Source organism: Rattus norvegicus, chromosome 10 (genome assembly GCF_036323735.1).
Source record: "Rattus norvegicus strain BN/NHsdMcwi chromosome 10, GRCr8, whole genome shotgun sequence".
Taxonomy (NCBI): domain Eukaryota; kingdom Metazoa; phylum Chordata; class Mammalia; order Rodentia; family Muridae; genus Rattus; species Rattus norvegicus.
In genome coordinates, this window is record NC_086028.1 from 53,922,420 (window position 1) to 53,943,103 (window position 20,684).

Below are 20,684 nucleotides of genomic sequence, written 5' to 3' on the forward strand. Positions count from 1 at the left end.
TTGTCTTAATCACTCAGTCAATAAATAAGGTGTTTATTGTCGAAAAGTTATTAACTTTTAAGATTAAAATGGATGATGAGGCCATTTTTATAGGAACTGACATACAGTTGCTGCCCCATAGCAATGCTTCATGTACCTTTTAGTATTTAGAAGCATCAGGTTTTTAATACATGTTCAATCTCTGCCATAAACCAGCACAAGTAACACTCCATGGTATTAGGCTCTAAAACCAATAGGAAAGGGCTGGGTGGGGACGGGGTAGAGCAGGAGAGCATTTGCTGAGCGTGTGTGAAGCCCAGGGTTCAGCCCATATCCAGTGCTGCAAAGTAATGTGAAGTGAGATCAGCAAGAGTGAAGGAAAGGTGGGCACATCGTTGAGGGAGGGAGAATTAAAAGATCTTACTTGTAGTTTAAATGCATATAAAGATGAGAAAAGTTTTAAAATGTGTTGATTGGTTGACATTAAAAGCTTTTGCGTTTGGATCAAAATTAATTATAGATTTGTTGAGACCTTCATTTGAACCCTGACTTTGGACAACGATTTATGGAAGGACCTTTTTGATATAGAGTGTCTTGTGAGACAAGAATGCAAAGAGTCCCCTTTTAACAGTCTGGGATTCCTTGTTCCAGCTTCCTGTTGTCTCCCTATGCCTGGATCACTCTAGCAAGGGAAGGGTCCCAGGAGGCTGGTCAGGCTCTCCTATACATGATTCTGATTTCTTTTAAAAGGAGAAAATATTGCAGTCTTCTGAGCATTATGTGCATGCCAGGAAAGAATGTAGAACCTGTTGTTATTTAATATAGCGAGATCAGTTTAAAATAATATGAATATATTTGCTCTACAGTGAACAGTTTGATCAGACAGGTGAGACTCATACCATCCCCCAGCCCCTTGAGTGACCCTTGGTAGGTCGCACTGGAGCTGCTGACAGATGTATGCAGGTGCCTGGGCTGCTCAGGGTGTGTACCAGAGGGGTGTGTCCTAACTAGCATCACCGTCCATTCCTGTGAGGATGTAGGGTGTGTGCCTATAAAGTGGGTGGGTGACATGAGTCTGGTAGGATAGTTAAGTACTTCTGAGGGAAACACTCAGAAATTTTAAATCCTTTGCCAGGTAGAATGGAGAGTTGACTTTACTGTAACAGCTTACAAAAATAGATGTAAGGCCTGTGAATGGTTCCTAAGTTCTTCACAAATACGGAAGCAGAAGACACGAGGAATTTGTGGTCTGTGAACATGTGATATTGTTATTATTACTAATGCTAGAAAGGACAATTCCTTGAAAATCGCTACTAGCCAGAATAATGCATATCATAATTATAATATTTATTTGTATTTATCTCTATTATACTGAGGCACAAAAAAATCAAATAACTTGACCAAGAGCATGCAGGTTGATAAAAGTGTGAAACAGAATTAAGACCTGACATTTTTGTGTTTTGGTATTGAGATAGGGTTTCCTTGTAGCCCAGCTCACAGTCTTCTGTTCCATCTCTGGATGCTAGATCACGGGCTTGAGCTTCCACACGTGGCTGCTACTTGAAACGTTCTTCTTACCCACACTAAATGGAAATCATTGATCATATAAAGGCTTTAAAATTTGATACAGAAAACTACCTTTGCCTTCCATTCTGTGAGAAAGGGACTGCTTGCCCCTGCTTATATACTGCAGGGCATAGGAGAGAGGAGCAGGAGCGCTCACACCAGTCTATCTAGGTTAGGCCCATAGTTACCATGTGGACAGCAGCTGAGTGACAGAGAGCCTGAGAGGGGACCATAGGGTCCCTCTCAACTTTGATGTTAAAGTCACTCCCCATTTAATCTGTCTAGATCTTTTGAAATTCTGGGCTTTCTCCATCAGTTAAATATCATCCCAGTTTTATGTCTTGTGTGATTATTTTGGGCACACGTCATGCATCTTCAGACTTACTGATAGAAATGGTAAAAGGTTTTGTTTTTAAGAAATGTAAGTGCCAGACAAAAGGATTAGTTAGTGGTCTAGAGTGATGACTACTCTTCCCAAGAACCCAAGTTCAATTCCCAGCACCCACATGGTGGCTGTCAGTTCTGGAGAGTCTGATGCCCTCTTCTGGCCTCCATGGGCACTACATGCACATGGTGCCCCAGATACACAGGCAAAGCATTTATCTATAGACATAAAATATAGATAAATAAATCTTTAAAAAAAACAAACTTGTTTTTCCTTAGGTTTGGAGTCTAAGGGATGCCCTGTTAGTAAAATGCAGAGTGCACTTGGCACATACTAGTTGCTTAATAAATATTTGTTGAATGAATGGGCAGAAGCAGAGCTCTTGGTTGTGAACTCAGTGCAAAAAAGTCACATGTTTAGTAGAAGTTTGGGACAGCAGTATTGACATAACCAGCAGTATTGTCATAGTGCGTTTAGTAGAAGTTTGGGACAGCAGCACTGACATAACCAGCAGTATTGTCATAGTGCGTTTAGTAGAAGTTTGGGACAGCAGCACTGACATAACCAGCAGTATTGTCATAGTGCGTGTGAAGACTGGATGTAAATAAGAAAGAAGCAGTGGAACTCATGAGCGAGAGGTGGGGACGTGGAGCCTCTTTTAGGTTCTATGATAGAAATGATAGTTTGGAGAAATATACCTGAGCTAAAGAAAAGACTTAGATCTGCCAGGCAGAGTATTGAACAGGGAGGTGTTATGCACCTCTTCTTGTATAGTTTGACAGACAGGCCAAGGTCAGAGGCTCTTCATGGAAAGGAATCATTAGATCAGACCTCATTTGTATAGTACTGAGACTCAGAAACCAAAGGCCGAAGCCCTGAGCTCCCTGTGTATACGATCCTCTGAGGTCAGCAAGCCTGCCTTCTCTATAGGCTCTCTGTCAGATGCCGTCCACTCCAGCCGGCACTGCTGTAGAGTTCCTTATCGAGCTGCACAGAACAGCAACCTCAGAGGCCTTCTTTTTGGCACACCATAACTACTTACGTATATGCTGCTTTCCTAGAGAGTCTTAGAATGAAACCCAAATGTCTTGTTCTGCTATGCATCTTAGTTGTACTTGAATCTGGGTTGGCCCTCCTCTCTCCTTCCTTCCCTGGCAGACTAATGGAGCCCAGGGTGTCTGCACACTCAATGTAGCAAGGGATAGCTTTGAACTCCTGACCTTCCTGCTTCCCTTTTCATTTTGCTTCAGGTAACTCCCACTCTCTGATGTGTGAGCTTACCCAGATGTTGTGCTCAGAGTGCCTTGATTTTCCTTTCAGGATTTAATTGGTTCCTGGCTTTCTCCTTGAATATGTCATTTGAACCCACTCTTTGAAGACTATACTAACAATTGAAACCCTGCATTCTAGAAGATGGAAATTGTGTCCTTAACTTGTCTTGTATCTCTATTAAACCTTTTCTTCTGAACCCCTGGAAAAGCTGTGTGCTTCCCCCTTCCCTCAAAGCTCTCTTCTTGGTCTCCCTTATTCTTCAAGCTTTGTTGTGACCCTATGATAGGAGCCACAGAGGTTTTCATGACCCCCCCTCCCTAGTGAAAAAGCTTCATCTTACCTGTGCTTCCTGAAGTGGCCTTGCATACTTTTTCATCTTATTGAATCACCAGGATTTTCAATGATATTTCACAAATTCTATTACAGTGCCCTTCCAGGAAGACTAAAGTCTATGCTTGCTTCCTGTGGATCCCTGTGTAGCTGTCCCTCAGCATGGGTTCACGCTCTCTCCTTCCAGTGGTCTCTATACCCTTCTCTGTTAGACCTGTTTGTCAGAATTCTCCTGCTGGATAGTTGGGCTGTCTGTGCCTCTTGGCATTCTCCCTTGGGGTGCTGGTTCTTAGGAGTCATGTTCATCCGAGATGACCATGCTAGAAATTCATGACTGAAATGACTCTGCCCTTACTACAGCGTGCCAACTCTACCTAGAGAGAGATGATTGACATTCTCTGTCATGAGTGAATGGGATCCTGTGTGCTTCAGACCTCTGGTTCCTTACGTGTCCTTCAGGTTCCTGTGTATCAATTGATTTCTCATTTCTGAGAAACTAGAAGTCACCAGAGAACTGGTCTAGAATCCCCACTAGATTTACAAGCCATCTCCTGTTGCATCTGTTGCGATCCAAGGCTAGTCCTGCCATCCCTTCATCTCTCTCCAAGAATCTCACAGTGCCATTGTCTCTTGAGTCACTCTCTGCTGCCTTGCTTTTGACAGCTTCCCAACAGCTCCTCATTTCCCTTTGCTTAAACAAAAGTATTTAGACTGGAGAGATGGCTCAGTGGTTAAGAACACTGACTCTTCTTCCAGAGGTCCTGAGTTCAATTCCCAGCAAACACACGGTAGCTCATAGCCATCTGTAATGGGATCTGATGCCCTCTTCTGGTGTGTCTGAAGACAGTGACAGTGTACTCACATACATAAAATAAATAAATCATTTAAAAAAACCCTAAAAAATAGTATCACATTTTTCTTCTAATTTTCACTGTCAGATTTTGAAACATTGCCAGTGGTTAGGCAGGCAGGTGACCACAGTCCATGGTAGAAACTTGAAAATGCTCTGTTTTCTCAAGGACCCTAAGAATAGGCTCTGTTTGAGAGCAAGAAGGAACGATTGCATGGAGAGATGGTTTGCCATAGGTCCAGAGACAGAGAAAGAACGTGCCATAGCTGCAGAGAGAGAAGGGGACACCTCTGTTTACACTGTTACCATCGCTCCATATATTTAAAGTGAAACCTTTGGGGGATACAGAGAGGATGGCAGCCACGCATGGTTATATAGAGAAACATCATATGCTTCTCAGAATTGTCATTAAGATGGGATTAACAGTTTAGCAAGTGGAAATAAAAAAATAAGCGTATAAAGCAGCTGCCTGTCAAGCAAGAAGCACAGTTTGGAACTTGGAGCAAATTCTGAGGCAGGCCACCAATAAAAGCCTCAGCTCCTAAAAGAAGAAATGGCCGGCCATATTCTCTGACCATAGTGTAATGAGATAGAGTATTACTGCTAAAGATTTTTCCAGTGGCTTGGCTGTGGTGGGAATGTGTATAATCACTTCCTGTTATTTCATTGTTAATCGTTTATCTGTATGGGCTTTGGTGACAGAAGGTGACATCAGGAAGTATATTGTAGATTCTTTTTTTTTTTTTTAAAGATTTATTTATTTATTATATATAAGTACACTGTAGCTGTCTTCAGATACACCAGAAGAGGGCATCAGAACTCTTTACAGATGGTTGTGAGCCACCATGTGGTTGCTGGGAATTGAACTCGTGACCTCTGGAAGAGCAGTCGGGTGCTCTTAACTGCTGAGCCATCTCTCCAGCCCATATTGTAGATTCTTGTTCACAGCAAAATATCATTCATATATATATATAAATGGGAGTGATGGACTAGAGAGGTGACTGCTCTTCTAGAGGATATGGGTTCAATTCCCAACACCCTCATGGCAGCTCACAAACTGTAACTATAACTGCAGTCCCAGGAGATGACACACATACACATACATAAACACACGTACACATGCACAGACAAAACACCAAGGCATGTAAAAGAAAAATAAAATAATTTTTTGATGGAAGAGTTGGGGCCAAAGTCACTTTTAGAAGCACTTAGTTCTAATTTCATTAGTCAATAAAAATTTATAACAGGCATTTTACCTCGCAAGGGAGACAAAAGATACTTTATGACCATCTGTGGGCCTGTGTACTATCAAGTGAGCTGCTCTGTGTTTCATTCACAATAAAAAGCTTTCTTCAAAAGCATAGCAGTAAAGTGAACCTAAACCAAATGGAAACGCATAAAAAGCCTCCTGCGTTGGAACCCAGTGCATCCTGTTGTTGAACTCATAAGTAAAACTGCAGCTGACTGAATGCACCTAAAATATAGGTTCAGCAAGGGTGCCCAGGAGACCAGGAATGATAAGGCTACGGCACATTATCGCTGACCCATAATAAGCTGAGCCAGAGGAGTGGGGTGTGGGGGGTATTGAAGGGGCCAGGAAGTGAAAAGCTCCGTTGTCATGTCTAAATCACAAGGCCTCAACAGGGTTAGTCCATTACCTTTAAGGCCTAGCTGATTTCTGTTGTCTGAGTGAATTTAGACCACTCCTTGGTACAGAATAATCTCTGCAGACGCTAGGAATTCCATCTGCTTCTCTCAGTTGGTGTATTTTAAGTGGTCTGTAGTACAGCTGATTTCAGCTTATTCCTGACCAGCTCACACATACACGAGACTCAGACTATGATTATTTTATTTAGCTTTGATAATTCTTGAGGGGTCACCCCAATCTACTTTTTAACTACTGGCCTGGCTACTCTCCAGCTATGGGAGGAAAAGCATCCTGGGAGAGAAGTGGGGAGGAGCAGAGCCTGAAAAGAGGGGAGGACGCATGGATCATGACACCTGAGCACAGGTAACAGCCAGGTGGCAGAATGTAGGTTAAAAGAAATGGGTATCTTTAGTTATGATCTAATTAGAGTAGAGCCTAACTATGTGACCAAGGTATTTGTAAACATTATTTCTGGGAATATGGGACTGGGAGGTAGAACCTGGACCTAACTTCAACAATAGACTTCATATTGGCTGTGAATGGAGGATAGCCCCAGGTGCTTCCTAACAAACCCTAGAAACCACCAAGGATGCTCTTGTGTGACAGATGTCATGCTGAAGAGTTCTACTAAGTGCTCCTCCCGTGAGAGTCATGAGCACCTTAAGAAAGAGTTGCTATACTTCAGAAATGACACTTGAAACTTTTTAAACAAACCGAGAAACTGAATGCAAATTTCCTATATCAAGGTACTTAAAGACAAGATGTTTAATAAGTCTGAAAATGGGCTGGAGAGATGGCTCGGTGGTTAAGAGCCCCAACTGCTCTTCCATAGGTCCTTAGTTCAATTCCCAGCAACCACATGGTGGCTCGCAACCATCTGTAAAGAGATCTGATGCCCTCTTCTGGTGTGTCTGAGGACAGCTACAGTGTACTTATATATAATAAATGAATAAATCTTAAAAAAAAAAAATAAGTCTGAAAACGTGTGACACCAAGTACATCAGCCATAATTGTACTTTTAGTACCTTACATATAGGTAAGAGAAAGCCTAACAGCAAACGTATGCCATTTACAAGAAGGACACCCCAAAATGGGCAAATAATAAACGTTTGAGAATGAGTAGAACCTTAAGCTATATATAGCACACGAAAAGGAAACACTCATTACAAGTACCGTTTCAAGCAAGAATAAGGGAAAAGGGGGCAGGAGAGATAGCTCAGTGGTTAAGAGCGCTGGCAGCTCTTCTAGAGGACCTGAGCTGAATTCCCAGCAACCACATGGTAGCTTACAACTTTCTAAAATGGATCTGATGCCCTCTTCTGGTGTGCAGGTATACATGCAGACAACATACACATATTTCCTTACTGCTCAATTTGGAAAACATTGTTATTTGTAGATAATACATCCTTTATTAGAGAAATGATTTGCAGGTTGTTCTGATCTGATCTACTTTGAATTATTGGTTTATGTTTTTCTTTTTCTTTTTGGCATATGCTTCTTGGTTTAGCACTGATTGAGACTATTTCTCCACTGGCCTTTGGTCTTTTCGAAAGTTGCTAAAGGTCTCACTTAGACTTCCTTTGATCTAAATGTCTGACTTATCATCATTTTGGCTTGCCTAATGGTAGCCATGCAATAGACTTTGATATCAGATAGCATCTGGTTTCATCTCCCATTATTGTTCTTTAAAAAGGCCAGCACTGACCCTGTAGGTCAGCGATGCAGAGCTGACAGTACTGAGTCCTCTGGTCCATGAGCATAATTGTCTGTCCATGACACAGATGTCCTCTGATCTCTCGTCCGTGCTGAGTGTTTTGTATTTACGTGGTGTTCATGATTCATGGGACTAACACGTAAGCAACAGCAAATACCTTAGTAAAGTGAAACATTGGGTGGCTTTTGTATTTTTAAATGGGCTTCTTTATTAATATATGGAAATAGGGTTTCAAGTTAATATACACGGACAGTTGGAATTTTGGTGTATATGTGTGTATATATGATTATGAACACACCTGTGGAAGTCCGAGGCCAGTCTGTGTGAGCTGACTCTGCCGTCCACCTTGTTTGGGTTTCAGGCACTGGACCGGAGTCCTCAGGCTTGCAGGCAGGCAGCTTTGCCCTCTGAGCCTCCACATTAGCCCTACACTGACTTTTTAAAAAAATCTTTTAAAGCTGGTTTACTCTGGGTAGGTATTTAATTTGTTTTTGAAGATTCCTTGAGCTTTTGTACTAGATCATCTTCTCTCCTCAAATAGAAACACTATTCTTGGGGCTGGGGATTTAGCTCAGTGGTAGAGCGCTTACCTAGGAAGCGCAAGGCCCTGGGTTCGATCCCCAGCTCCGAAAAAAAAGAACCAAAAAAAAAAAAAAAAAGAAACACTATTCTTTTTTTTTTTTTAAGGCTTAAACTTAAGTTTAATCACTTTTCTTTTTCAAGGAAACATACTAACTCAGTGGATCCAACTTCTCGTCTTTAATACCTAGATAAAGCAGGACAAAAATTCTGCTTGTTTATTGAGTAAGAAACACATAGTAAATTGGAACAATAAAACTAGGCAAAATTAAGATACTTCTTTCTGAAGGCTGCTGAATGCCTGAAGAAAATTGTTCTAGGCCAGATGAGATCTCAAGCTTAGCTTCTTTAACGCAACATTAAAGAATTTGATTGAAGGAGGCATCCAAGTCCCAATTTAGGTGAAAGTCAAGAGTGGCCTCAACACTGCTCTGCTCTTAGCTTAGGCCGCATCATCTAATCCCACCCACAGCAAATCTTCAGCTCAGTCCTTCCCAAATAGACTCAAAAAGGAAGCCTCTCTGGACTTTTTACGTTAATAACTAAGCTGCTGGGATCAGGATGACGCCAGTTTAGTTTATTTTTTCAAATGTTCCTCAGACACTAGAAGTTTTTCTTTGTTTCTTTAAAAAGACAAAGTCTTATTTAGCCCTGGTCATCCTGGAGCTCTGTAGACCAGGCCAGTTTTGAAGTAAGAGATCCGTCTGCCTTTGCTTCCCAAATGTTGGGATCAAAGGCCTGTACTACTACACCCAGCTCTAGAATCTATTCTTAAATTTAAGAATCATTTAAATACAACACTGAAATATAAAACAAATACTATTATTTGAAAACCATGTTCAGACTAGAGCAGTCTTTCAGAAATTCAATAGTTAGAAACTCAAAACCCAAGTACCTGCCCACCACTTGCACAAAGCAGGCAGGTTAGAAACACTGTTCTTTCTGTGCCTTTTTAACTTTTATTCCTTTTTGCTTTTCCATGTTAAAATGAGAATGGCTATTCCTCCTTGCCTCCTTCTTCACCATCTTACTTGGACAACATTCACAAAGATGATAGGGGTGGCAGGTGTTACATGAACCGGAATTCCTCTGTATTCTACTTTGCTAGCTAGGCTATCGTCGTCGTCGTCGTCGTCGTCGTCGTCGTCGTCGTCGTCGTCGTCGTCGTCGTCGTCGTCCTCCTCCTCCTCCTCCTCCTCCTCCTCCTCCTCCTCCTATTCCTCTTCCTCCTCCTCCTCCTCCTCCCCCCCTCCTCCTCCTCCTCCTTCTTTTCTCTTTTACATCACGAATGGATTTTTTTTCAAATGCTTTTTCTACATCTATTCAGTGATGAAGTGGTTTTTCTTAATTTTTTAATCAAGTGAATTAGATTAAAGATAAGTACTACTTGCCTGTTATATGACTTGTTGTATAGATCACTGGGTACTGTTTGCTCTCACTATGTTAAGAATTTGTGTGACTTTATTTATGAGATACATGTTTTCTGTTACACTTTTTTCTTCCAGGTTTAGCATCTGGCTAAAGTAAGCCTTGTCTCTTAGAAAAGATTGGGAACTGTTTCTCCCTCTTCATTTCCTGAAGACTGTAGAAAGTTGGTATTATACCAATCTTAAATGTTTCCTAAAATTTACTTTTTCTTAGGAAGGATTTTAATTTCACCCTCACTTTTTTGATAGAGTAGCGCTCTTTAGGATATGTTTTTTGTTTTGAGTAAGACACACACACACACACACACACACACACACACACACACACACACACACACACACACACACACACCTCTGTTTTCCATGTGATACTTTCTGTTCTTTATTGTTTCCTCTCTTGGGATTTCATTGGCTCTTTCCTGGGCTTTTATGATGGGACCGAGATTGTTGATTTGAACATTCCCACTGCTGAGCGTGTGGTTTATGTCAACTATACTAAGTGTCTCCTCCTGTGGTTTTTGGAAGGCGCTCTGGAAAATACTGGGCTTGCTGCGCTAGCACATGTGTCCCTCTTTAGAAGACTAGTTAGATTTTTTTAACTGAATTTTCTTTTTTCACTGTAAATGTCACTATCTGGGTACGTTTTCAGAGTTGGAGAGTCCTTGTGCTCTGTCATGGTGCCTCTCTTGGCAGTTGAGGAGTGGAGGAGTCAGTGAAACTGAACCCTGAGGTTGGGACTTGAGGGGGGACAGTGTCATAGAGTTGGAAGGATCTTGGAGAGTCTCGGGCTCATTCCTCTTTGTACTGAGACTGAGAGAAACTCAAAAACAGTACTAGGTCAGAGAGAGTGAAACAGGTGAGTCTGGGTAGCAGAGCCTTCACGGCCATTGCTGCTGGAGAGGTGAGTCCTCATGGGGAAGGAAGAGGTCTGAGGGATCCCTTGTGGAGGTCTTCACTTCCAGACAGTGGGGTGGGATATGTACAGATCCAGGGAGAACACATTTCGGAATACATTAGGAAACCATTTAATGTGTGTGTGTGTGTGTGTGGTTTGGGTTTCTTTCTTTCTTTCTTTCTTTCTTTCTTTCTTTCTTTCTTTCTTTCCTTACACTCCATTCTTTTCTTTTGTACTGGCTGTTGGATTCTTGAGCTTAGAGCACTCACACATGCTTGGCAAACAGTTCCATTGAGCGACACCCCTAGCCTAGTGTTTAAAAATACCCCTTCTCAAGAAAGTCATTTTAAAACTTGGTACTATGGTGTTGTGTAGAGGTCGGTCAGAACGGGCGAGTCTGAGGCTCTGAAGGCGCATGTGTGAGACTGAGCAGGCATGGGTACACACCTTTCATCCTTACAGAGAAGCAGACGCAGACAGAGCTCTGTGAGTTCGAGGCTAAACTAGAGATCCGTTTCAAAAAAACAAAACTAAACAAAACAAAAGAGTAGATGAGACTTGGAAAACTGCTTCTGTTCTGTCTTACAAGTGGTTTTTGATTCCTTTGTCATAAATTTCCCCATTTTTCTATCACCCCGTCTTTGTTCTTCTAGACTTCTAAAATATTAGAGAGATTTTCTTTCTGAAACTGATGAATTCATAGGTGAAGAGCCAGCAGGGAACAGTGTTCACTGCAGACAGTGGTGCGAGCTTAGCCTGGAACAGAGATTTCAGTTCCACCATCTCACCAATGCCAACATGGTGTCCGATGCCACGTTTCTGTCAGTGCATTAAAACCCTGCTTGCTGCCAAGGCCAGTAATGCAAGCAAAGCAGCCCTCGGGCTCTAGGGGAGCCAATTGCAGTGCTGCTTGTCTAGGCCAGTATACACTTGTCTAGGCCAGTATACACTTGTCTAGGCCAGTATACACTTGTCTAGGCCAGTATACACTTGTCTAGGCCAGTATATGCTTCTCTAGGCCAGTTATGCCTGCAGGAAGACGTGGCAAGGACCTCAGGGAGGGCACTGAGAAGGTTCCCTAGTGCACATAGAACTGCAGTGAGCCACAGGGCCTCACAGGTGAAGCCTGCATCTTTGTGGGACCAATGGGACAGACATTAAATCTCTAGTGTCAATGTTGCATGTGGTAGCCAGGGTGAAAGCTAACAGGACTGTTAGGTGATAGTAAGAATTAATTATTGGGCCAGGCATGCTGGTACACACCTGTAGTTCTGGTACTCATGAGGTGGCTACAAGAGAATCGCAAATTCAGGACCAACTTAGTAGTAGCTGCCTCTAGAGTTAAAATAACAACAGCAATAAACACTAAATAATGAGAATGAGATAGAGAGAGAACTGTTGACGAGTACAAGAGTGCAGGATAGGAGAAATCACTTTAAAGTTCTGTGGCATAGTCAGTGACCATGGTTGGCAATTGTAGATGATAGAATAGCTAGCTGATAGACAAGATTGTGAACATTTTCCACAAGAAGCAACAATAGCTGAGTTGATAGGTATACCTGCCACCCTGGTCATATTGTGATGTCACACGTCACACATACACTGAAATGTCACATTGCCTCTCACATCTAAGAACAATTTATAAGAATTTTTTAAAAACCTCTTTTAGAAATAGTCTTGAAGCTGGGTGTAGTTGGGCAGCCTTTAATCTAGCACTTGGGAGGCAGAGGCAGGTGGAGCTCCTGAGTTTGAGGCCAGCTTGGCCTATAGATTGAGTTCCAGAACAACCAGAGTTACACAGAAACCCTGTTTTGAAACCATCTCTCCCTCCAAAAAAGTCTTGAGCCAGGTGGGCAAGTAGCACATACCTTTAATCCCAGCACTTAGGAGGCAGAGGCAGGTAGATCTTTGTAAATTCAAGGCTGTCATAGTCTACATAGAGAGTTCCAGGAGCCAGGGCCACATTGACAAATTCTATTTAAAAAAAAAAAACAAAAACAAAAACGACTTGAGTGGGGGCCAGCACAGTAGCAGAGGGTTGTGTGTGTGTGTGTGTGTGTGTGTGTGTGTGTGTGTGTGTGTTTGTGTGTGTGTGTCTCAATATAATCTAGAATATATGAACAAATGTGTTTAGTCTTTTGGGTACCTGGTGGCATCTATCAGAGGATCAGTGAGCACAGATGAGAGGCAATAAAGTAGCAGCCTGCACCAGGCCTGTGACCACAGCGCCTCTTAAAGCAGTAACAGCAGACTTGTTCAATTCTGTTAGAAACATAACAGCTGGGATGTAGTTCAGTGGGTAGTGCTTGCCTGACAACACCACATGTACATACACACACTGTGCAATAGGAATAAGAATGCTTGCGAGTAATTAGAAATCTTATCCTATTAACTTTGCAGATGTGGATTCAGGTTTTTTCTTTTTGCTTGGAAAGTCTGAATGCTTAAATCATTTAATCACGTTGAAATGTTAAAAACGGAATAATCATAAAAACATAGTCAAGTGCCATTGCACACTCCTTTGTTGTGTTTGGGATCCGTCAGTGTTACAAATACCTAAGAAAACTGGGTTAAGGTTTTGACTTGAGGCAGTGGGAAAGCCTTACACCACTGTCCTGACTAGTTGTGTGTATTCATGAAATCACCTAGAAAGCGGTGCTTCCTGTCTGGGTCCCGGTTATCCCCAGAGCATGCGGCATAGCAGTGGGAGCTGACTAACCGGATATGATTTAGGATGGTGCTCAGGTTCGAGACCTGAGAGGAGGATTACTAGTATTTTACAATCTGTTACTGCAAGTGTATTGTAAAATTGTAAATTGTAAAATTGGGCAGATGGTGACTTTTTGTTTCTTTTGTTTTCTAGATCGTGAGGACCAGTCGATTCTTTGCACGTAAGTACCGTTTATTCTGGATGTTGGGAATTGTTTTCGAGTCTTTTGGGAAGGAGAACTGCTTTTGTGTTGGGGGAGGGAGTCGTGCAGGGGCATGATTTAGACATACAGTTATGTGAAGGCTGAGAGTATTCAAGATGCTCACATCTGATGTTATTGCTTTGCTATCAGACAAAACCTCTCACATTTCATAAAGTTGAAAATTTACCTCTTTAGTTTATATGTCTAAGTAGGATGTTGGGAGAGTTCAGCACTGCTTTATTTTTATTCAATAAAAATTTATTGATCATCTCATGCCCACATATTGTGTAGCACTGGATAGAACAGTGTCCAGGGGCACAGTGGGATCCACTGTGTACAGTAGAAAGATGGCTTTGACTGCACGTGGGACTCTGGGCTGGAGGAGATCATTTAGGAGACTGTGGTGATGGAAGCCTAGAGATGGTTATGAACCTACAGAGAAGCAGTTGAGTATAAGGGGTGTTCAGTCCAAGAGCCAGGTTTACTGGGACTTGGTGGTTTTTGTGCCCAAGAAAGTAAATGGATTTATTGGTAGAATTAGGCTGTCTCCCTGCATGGTGAGAGCAGGGTAGAGTGGCAGATACCACACTTGGTTTAGGCCACATGCTGGTATCGTGTCTGTGCTCAGCCCTTAACTTGTAGAAATGTACTCGGGGAGAGGCTGGAAATACAGAATGGAGGAACTGCAGTGGGATGTTGTAGAAGCTGTGTGCTGTATTTGGACACCTCAGGATAGCCAGCACTCAGGAGACACCAGAGGAGGACACTGTGAAGAGCTGCAAAGTCCATAATGACCCAAGGGATGGTGGCATTGCCAAGGGACAAGGGGCCTTTCCTGAAACAGGGAGTGTTCAGGGTGCCTGCTGCCTCCTGAACTGAGTGAGGAGGTGAATAGAAGCCACATAAGATGGAGAATGTTAAAAGGACTTGAGTGGTGGGCTGGGGAGGGCCTAGAAGCCAGGCTGGAGCTGAGAAATAAGAGAAACTTGGGAAAAACAACTGTTTCTCAGAGCAAGAAGAATGTGAACAGAGCAATAGCTGAGTGATAGAAGCAGCAGAGGGTCTTAGCTCATCGGTGCTTTTACTGTGGCCAAGCAGAGGGAGACAGCGTTGTATTTAAGAGTAGCTGGATGGGGGCAAGGAAGGAGGGCTAGAAGGCACCTCAGCTCTCCTGTGGGGGTGTCCACAGGGCAAAGAACTGGGAACTGAGAACCCTATCCTGTGCTGCCTCTTTTGTTTTTGTTTTTCCTCTGAATAGAAAGCTTGCTGTTTAGTATGTGGTGGGAAGAGAGGTGCAGAAGAAGAAATGAGAGTCTGCTCTGTCATCTCAATGTTCTTCTAGCATCATTTAGCCTCAAGGAGTTACATAAAGAAATCTTCCTTGAAGCCTCATTCTTAACAGCATGGTCAGTCCTGTGAGAGGACTTAGCAGTTTCTTGCCACCTCATACCGCACACCTGACTACCTCAGTTTGATCCCAGGGACTCATGTAAAGGTAGAAAGGTGGAGGAAGAGAACCAACTACCCAAACTGTCCTGGTCCTCCACATATGTACATATGTCCCATGGCACACCCCTCTACACACACACACACACACACACACACACACACAACTTATTCAAATGATAAGTAAGATAAAAGTAATAATTAAAACAAAAAATTGTGGGGTTGGGGATTTAGCTTAGTGGTAGAGCGCTTGCCTAGCAAGCGCAAGGCCCTGGGTTTGGTCCCCAGCTCCGAAAAATAGAAAAGAAAAAAAAAATCGTATGGTCCTGCAAGTTTCCCAGCAACTGTATTAGACTCACTTGGCTGTCCTGGTATATATATATATATATATATATATATATATATATATATATATATATGGAGAAAACAGGCTTGGCCATCTCATGTGAGGCTCACTCCTGCCTCTGCAGCCAGCTATGGGTGCTGGCAACTGTTAAACAGGGCGCCATGGCTTTTTAAGCATCTTCTCATGCTGGCTTTTATGGGACAGCTGTATTCTGAAAGCAGCATGAAGGTGCATTCTCCTATTCCTACTGGGTCCCTCCCCCAAGGCAGACACAACCTTGGCCAGAGTGCACCTGGGACCCACTACACATAATGAAGTATGAAGCAGTGAGCCGACTATAGTCCACCCACCTGGGCTGCTGTTATAAAACCAAGTCAATAGAAGGTGACAGACTCAGTTCCTGCATACACGTGTTGTTTGGAATTGGATGACTTTCAGCAAGGGCCTTGTGATCGTAGGCCGCACTCACCCTCTGAGATACCCCAGCCCTCTTTTTATATTGCGACAAGTTCTCACTAAGTTTCCCAGGCCGAACTTGAACTTCCTGTGTAGTTCAGGCTGGCCTTGAACCTGCAGTCTTCCTGCCTCAGCCTCCCAAGTCATTGAGATTCCGTACTGTGTCACAAGGCTCTGAAAACAATAGGCCCCTTACAAAGGAATGGCTGTTGTCAGCAGATTGAAGGTGGGTGACGGCCCATTTTGTGGGGTTTGTCATCCATCAAAGGCTTGTGTTCGATAGTCTCTTGCTAGGTGAGTTGTCTCTGCTTGACTCAAGGAGCAGCCATTATGAACAACATTTGTTTTTTGGTTTTTGTTTTTTTTCCCATTCTTTTTTCATTTAAAAATTATCAAAATTTCATTATAAAGAACTTGAAATCTTTTCACATAGCAAAATTAACCAAACCCGAAGTCTTTACATTTCGATGGAGTCTGCACATCTCAATAGAGTCTGTACAGTTAGCAGAGCCGTTCTGAAGCTGTGGACCCCACAGTGGATTTATTCTCTTTATCAGATATGTTCTTATGCACTTACCCATCACCAAAATACCAAAAATCCATGGCAGAGTTAACTAGAAAAGCAATTAACTTGTCCTCTTTTATGATTCAATGATGAGGAAGGACTCGTTCTATTTTAAATTGTTATCTAACCCCAGTGTCTTATCATAAATGTTCTCTGACCTAAAACAGTGTTGGAGAACTACACTGTGAACAGCATACGCACACTACCCAGGCACAACTCTAAGACTGTCCTCTGGTTGATTTATCGTATCTGACTGTCCTTCCATCCACCCATCAGCCCATCTTTATGTTTATGTTGGAAGGAGATTGGTCTGGGGCTTGCTTATGCCTGATAAATCGGAGAAAAGAAAAGGTTTGTCTACACATAAGATGACGGTCAATGATGATTGTTTGGTGTATGTGTGAGTGCGCATATGTAATAGAATACGCGTGGAGTTCAGAGGACAGACAACTAGTGCATTCTCTCTATCTTGGGTACTGAAACCCAGGCTAGTTCCTGTTGAGTCATAGTTGAGAAAATGCCTCCATAAGATTGGCCTGTAGGCACATCTGTGGGATACTGTATGTATTAATTAACTATTGATGTGGGAGGGCCCAGCTCACTGTGTCACTCCTGGGCAGGCAGTCCTGAGCTGTATAAGAAAGGAGGGTCAGCAAGCCTTGAGGAAGCCCTGTTTCTTTGTGTACCCTGCTTCAGTCCCTGTCTCCAGGTTCTTGCCTTTGCTTGGCTCCTGCCTAGACTTCCTTCTGAGATGGAGTATTGCCTACAAGTTTAAGATGAACTAAGCCAAGCTGGATTTGGTCAGTGTTTTATCTTTCACAGCAATAGAACCCTAAGACGGAGATGGCTAGCTTTATTTACTATGTACATTGGTGTTTTGCCTGCATTTATGTCTGTGTCAGAAGCCCTGGAGCTGGAGTTAACAGCTGTGAGCTGCCATGTGGGTATGGAAATTGAACCTGGGTTTTCTGAAAAAGCAGCCAGTGTTCTCAACTGCCAAGCCATCTCTCCAGCCCCCTGAAGGGTCATCCTTCAGTCTTAATGGTCCAGTGGAGGAGGTTAGGGCTTCAGTTGGGAAGCTTGGAGCATTCATTACCTCAGCTTTTCTATGCTGATAGACAGTTGGGTCCCCACTTCTGAATATAAAGGGCCAGGCTTCCTTCAGCCAGGACACCCCTGGGAGAGGCTTTTGGGCACCTGCACAGGTACAGAGGTTTAGGCAGTGTTTATTTTGGTGGTTGCAATTGTTTAGTTGTATGAAGTAATTTTCTCTCAGTAAGCTCCGATTCCCTTCAGCAAGTGCATTTTAATCCCAATGTTAACAAATCAGCACATTTCTCCCTAAATGTTTTGCTTTATAGAGAGCACTACCTAGGGTCCAGTGTTTTCATATGAAGCAGAATGCATACTATAATGGGGTCAACACATCCTAAGTATAGTTTTTGCTAAGTCATTCGTGTAAGCTAAACCTCTCTCAAGATGCAGAATAAAGTCCCATCACTCCAGAAAGGTCCTCCCCCTGTCCTAGAAATGTTCACCCTGGCCTTTTTCATCCTTGCCTTTGTTTGGTTTTAGGTGTCACAATTGTAATATTTAACAGCTTTCATGTTTATCTCATAATGTAACATTGTGACCCAAAAATATGGAAATGTGAAACATTGTATCCCAGGTTTAGCAGAAGTGTTCCTTGGTGCTTTTGAAAATCCAAGTGAAATATTCCAGGAGTATATTCACCTCTGCCTTACAGTGGTCCATAGCCAAGCTAAAGTTCTACTTCATGAAGAAGTCATTTTGTGTTTATTATTTACTAGTTATTTTATACTCAGTAGCTGTTTACACAGTATCACAAATCAAAAGTTGAAGCAATGTGGGGTTTGTTTATTTAAGTGAGCATGTATAAGGCTTCAGAGACTGCTCAGCAGTGAAGAGCTCTGGCTGCTCTTCTAGATGACCTGGGTTGGGTTCCCAGCATCCACATGGTAGCTGATTTGCTCCTCTCTTCTGGATTCCAAGGGCATGCATGCATGCATGCATGTAGTGTACAGGTATACATGCAGGTAAAACACCCACATATATACAATGAGAACAAGTACATAATTATACTCTGTCTTTAAGCCTTAGTTTGTGGTCATTTAGTTTCCAATTTGCACTTCCTATGAAGGCTGAACCTCTTGTGCCCATGCTTCCACTGGGTGAGCTCCGAAGACTGACCTGGTGTCATGAGCCTGCAGCCCACACTTGCAGACCAGACCCACTTCTGGTCACTGTGAGGACACGCCAGCTGTTTCTGAAGAGAACCATGTCTTTGATGCTCAGAGTCCATTGCTGAACCAGAAGGAAAGTGTAACTCTGTTGACTCCCCATACATAAGGCTGATAAAGCAGTCACCCTTAATCTCATCTATAGAGAATACTGACACTTTATGACTCCTACTTTAGACAAGCTGATAACCCCAAATTTCTTTTTCCTCTTAAGTATATTTTAGTGTAGTGTATTAATTATCTCCCTTTAAGATGTGACATTTATGTTTTTTTTTTTAAATTTGCGTTGTTTTGCCTGCATATATGTCTGTGTGAGGGTGCCAGATCCTTTGGAACTGGAATTAAAGACCATTGTGAGCTGCCATGTGGGTGCTGGAATTGAACTGGGGCTCTGGAAGAGTAGCCAGTGCTCCTAAATGCTGAGCCCTCTCTCCATCCCTTTGTTTTGGATTTTGTATATCAGTTATCTATCATATACAAATATTCCAAGCGAGTCCTGTAAGGGCAGCTGGTTATTTTGAAGAGCAGAGTATCTAAGTCTGAAGACAAACAAACACATAGGATTGGCTAATTACAGAGCTGGCGAGCTGAGGTGTGGCGAGCTGAGGTGGCGAGCTGAGGTGTGGCGAGCTGAGGTGTGGCGAGCTGAGGTGTGGCGAGCTGAGGTGCGGCTCACTTGGTAGAGTGCTGGCTCAGCGTGCACGGTGCTCTGGTTCTGATACCAAAGACGGGCATGGCGGGGCACACCTGTGATGTGAGCGCTGTATCCAGGTAAGGCAGGTTCCAGGACTCCTCTGGCCGCATAGTGAGTTTGAAGATAGCCTAGGCCAGCTAAAGTGACCATATGGTGTGACTGAAAAGCCATTGCGTGGTCAGATGACATCTGATGATCTTCTCCCAGTCCACCATGCCTGTCACATAGTTTCTTTAAATCCTAGTTTGCTTTTCCTGCAACTCTGTTTTAGATGTCCTCAAGCTATAAAACTTTGGGAATTTTTACATTGCCCTCTTTAAATTATAGCTATGCTATCAGAGAAAAAAGGAAGCACATAAAGCCACTGATAGAAATTTAAGAAGCTCTGGATAGAAATGTGTATCTGTTAAGTTTGATTTTTCTTGTTTTGTTTGTTTGTTTGTTTGTTTGTTTGTTTTAAGTTGTGGGGGGAAATAGTGGACCTACAAGGCACACACCTTTAAATGGAGGACTCTGGAGGTGGACCAAGGAAAAGAAGCTAACATCTTTACCCATCCCCACACATGGGGTCACTTTAAGACCCCACAAGGAGCCAGTGCTAATGTGATGGAAAGGCATCCAGTTTCAGTCATAAAGTCTCCTGTTAGTAAGCTGCCTTCTAAAGGACTGAAAGTTTATGTCTTTGGTAGTTTTTATTGGTAACTATAATTTTTTAAATATTTTATAAAATATAAGTTGTTTCTATTATAGTGGTTTAAACTTTAGAGAAGGTTGTTTATAGAAATAGGAAATTAGCTCAAAAATAAGCAGAAACTAGAAAACCCTGGGCATCTGGCAGATTATTCCTTTTAGACTCTAAAGTTTAAAACTGTAGAAGACTTGTTTGCCTATGTCACACCTGTACTTGTGGCTATGCATTATGTGTGCAGTGAATGTTGGCTGAGTACATGAATAAAAAATAGAATGCTAATTTTAAATTATTAATATTAATATATTATACATATATTTAATATAGAAAATGGGGTCCGGTAGCCAGAGTTTTAAGGCAAAAATCCATGACTCCCAGAGTCCTGACCATTAGGCTTGCATGCTCATCTCACAGTGCCAGTCAGAGTTGAGTAATGGGAAAAGTGGAGGGAGAGGTGTGGTCAGTGTGGAACAGAGGGAAGAGCCAAGGGGGTCTACTGACTTTCCCTCCCCAGTCCGTTTTCAGATGTGTGATTTAGGGTTAAATGGAGGAAGCACTGACGCATGGTGGAGCTGGTCTGGTCAGCGTGGTCTGCTTGGCACTGTCTTAGCTGTGGTTCTTCAAGGTGGCTTGCAGAAGTCTAATTGCTTGCAGGGAGTGATCTGGCTCCC

The 20,684-nt window shown here is 42.6% G+C and overlaps 1 protein-coding gene across 7 annotated transcripts in view; it reads left to right on the forward strand.

Moving 5' to 3' along the window:
• Myh10 (myosin heavy chain 10) overlaps window positions 1–20,684 on the forward strand; it is a 132,078-nt gene that overhangs the window by 30,465 nt on the left and 80,929 nt on the right. For all 7 annotated transcript variants that reach the window (XM_017597544.3, XM_063269927.1, XM_063269926.1 and 4 more), the window contains exon 4: window positions 13,509–13,536. In XM_017597544.3, the coding sequence (XP_017453033.1) occupies window positions 13,509–13,536 (28 nt within the window). The remainder of the gene's footprint in view (window positions 1–13,508; window positions 13,537–20,684) is intronic.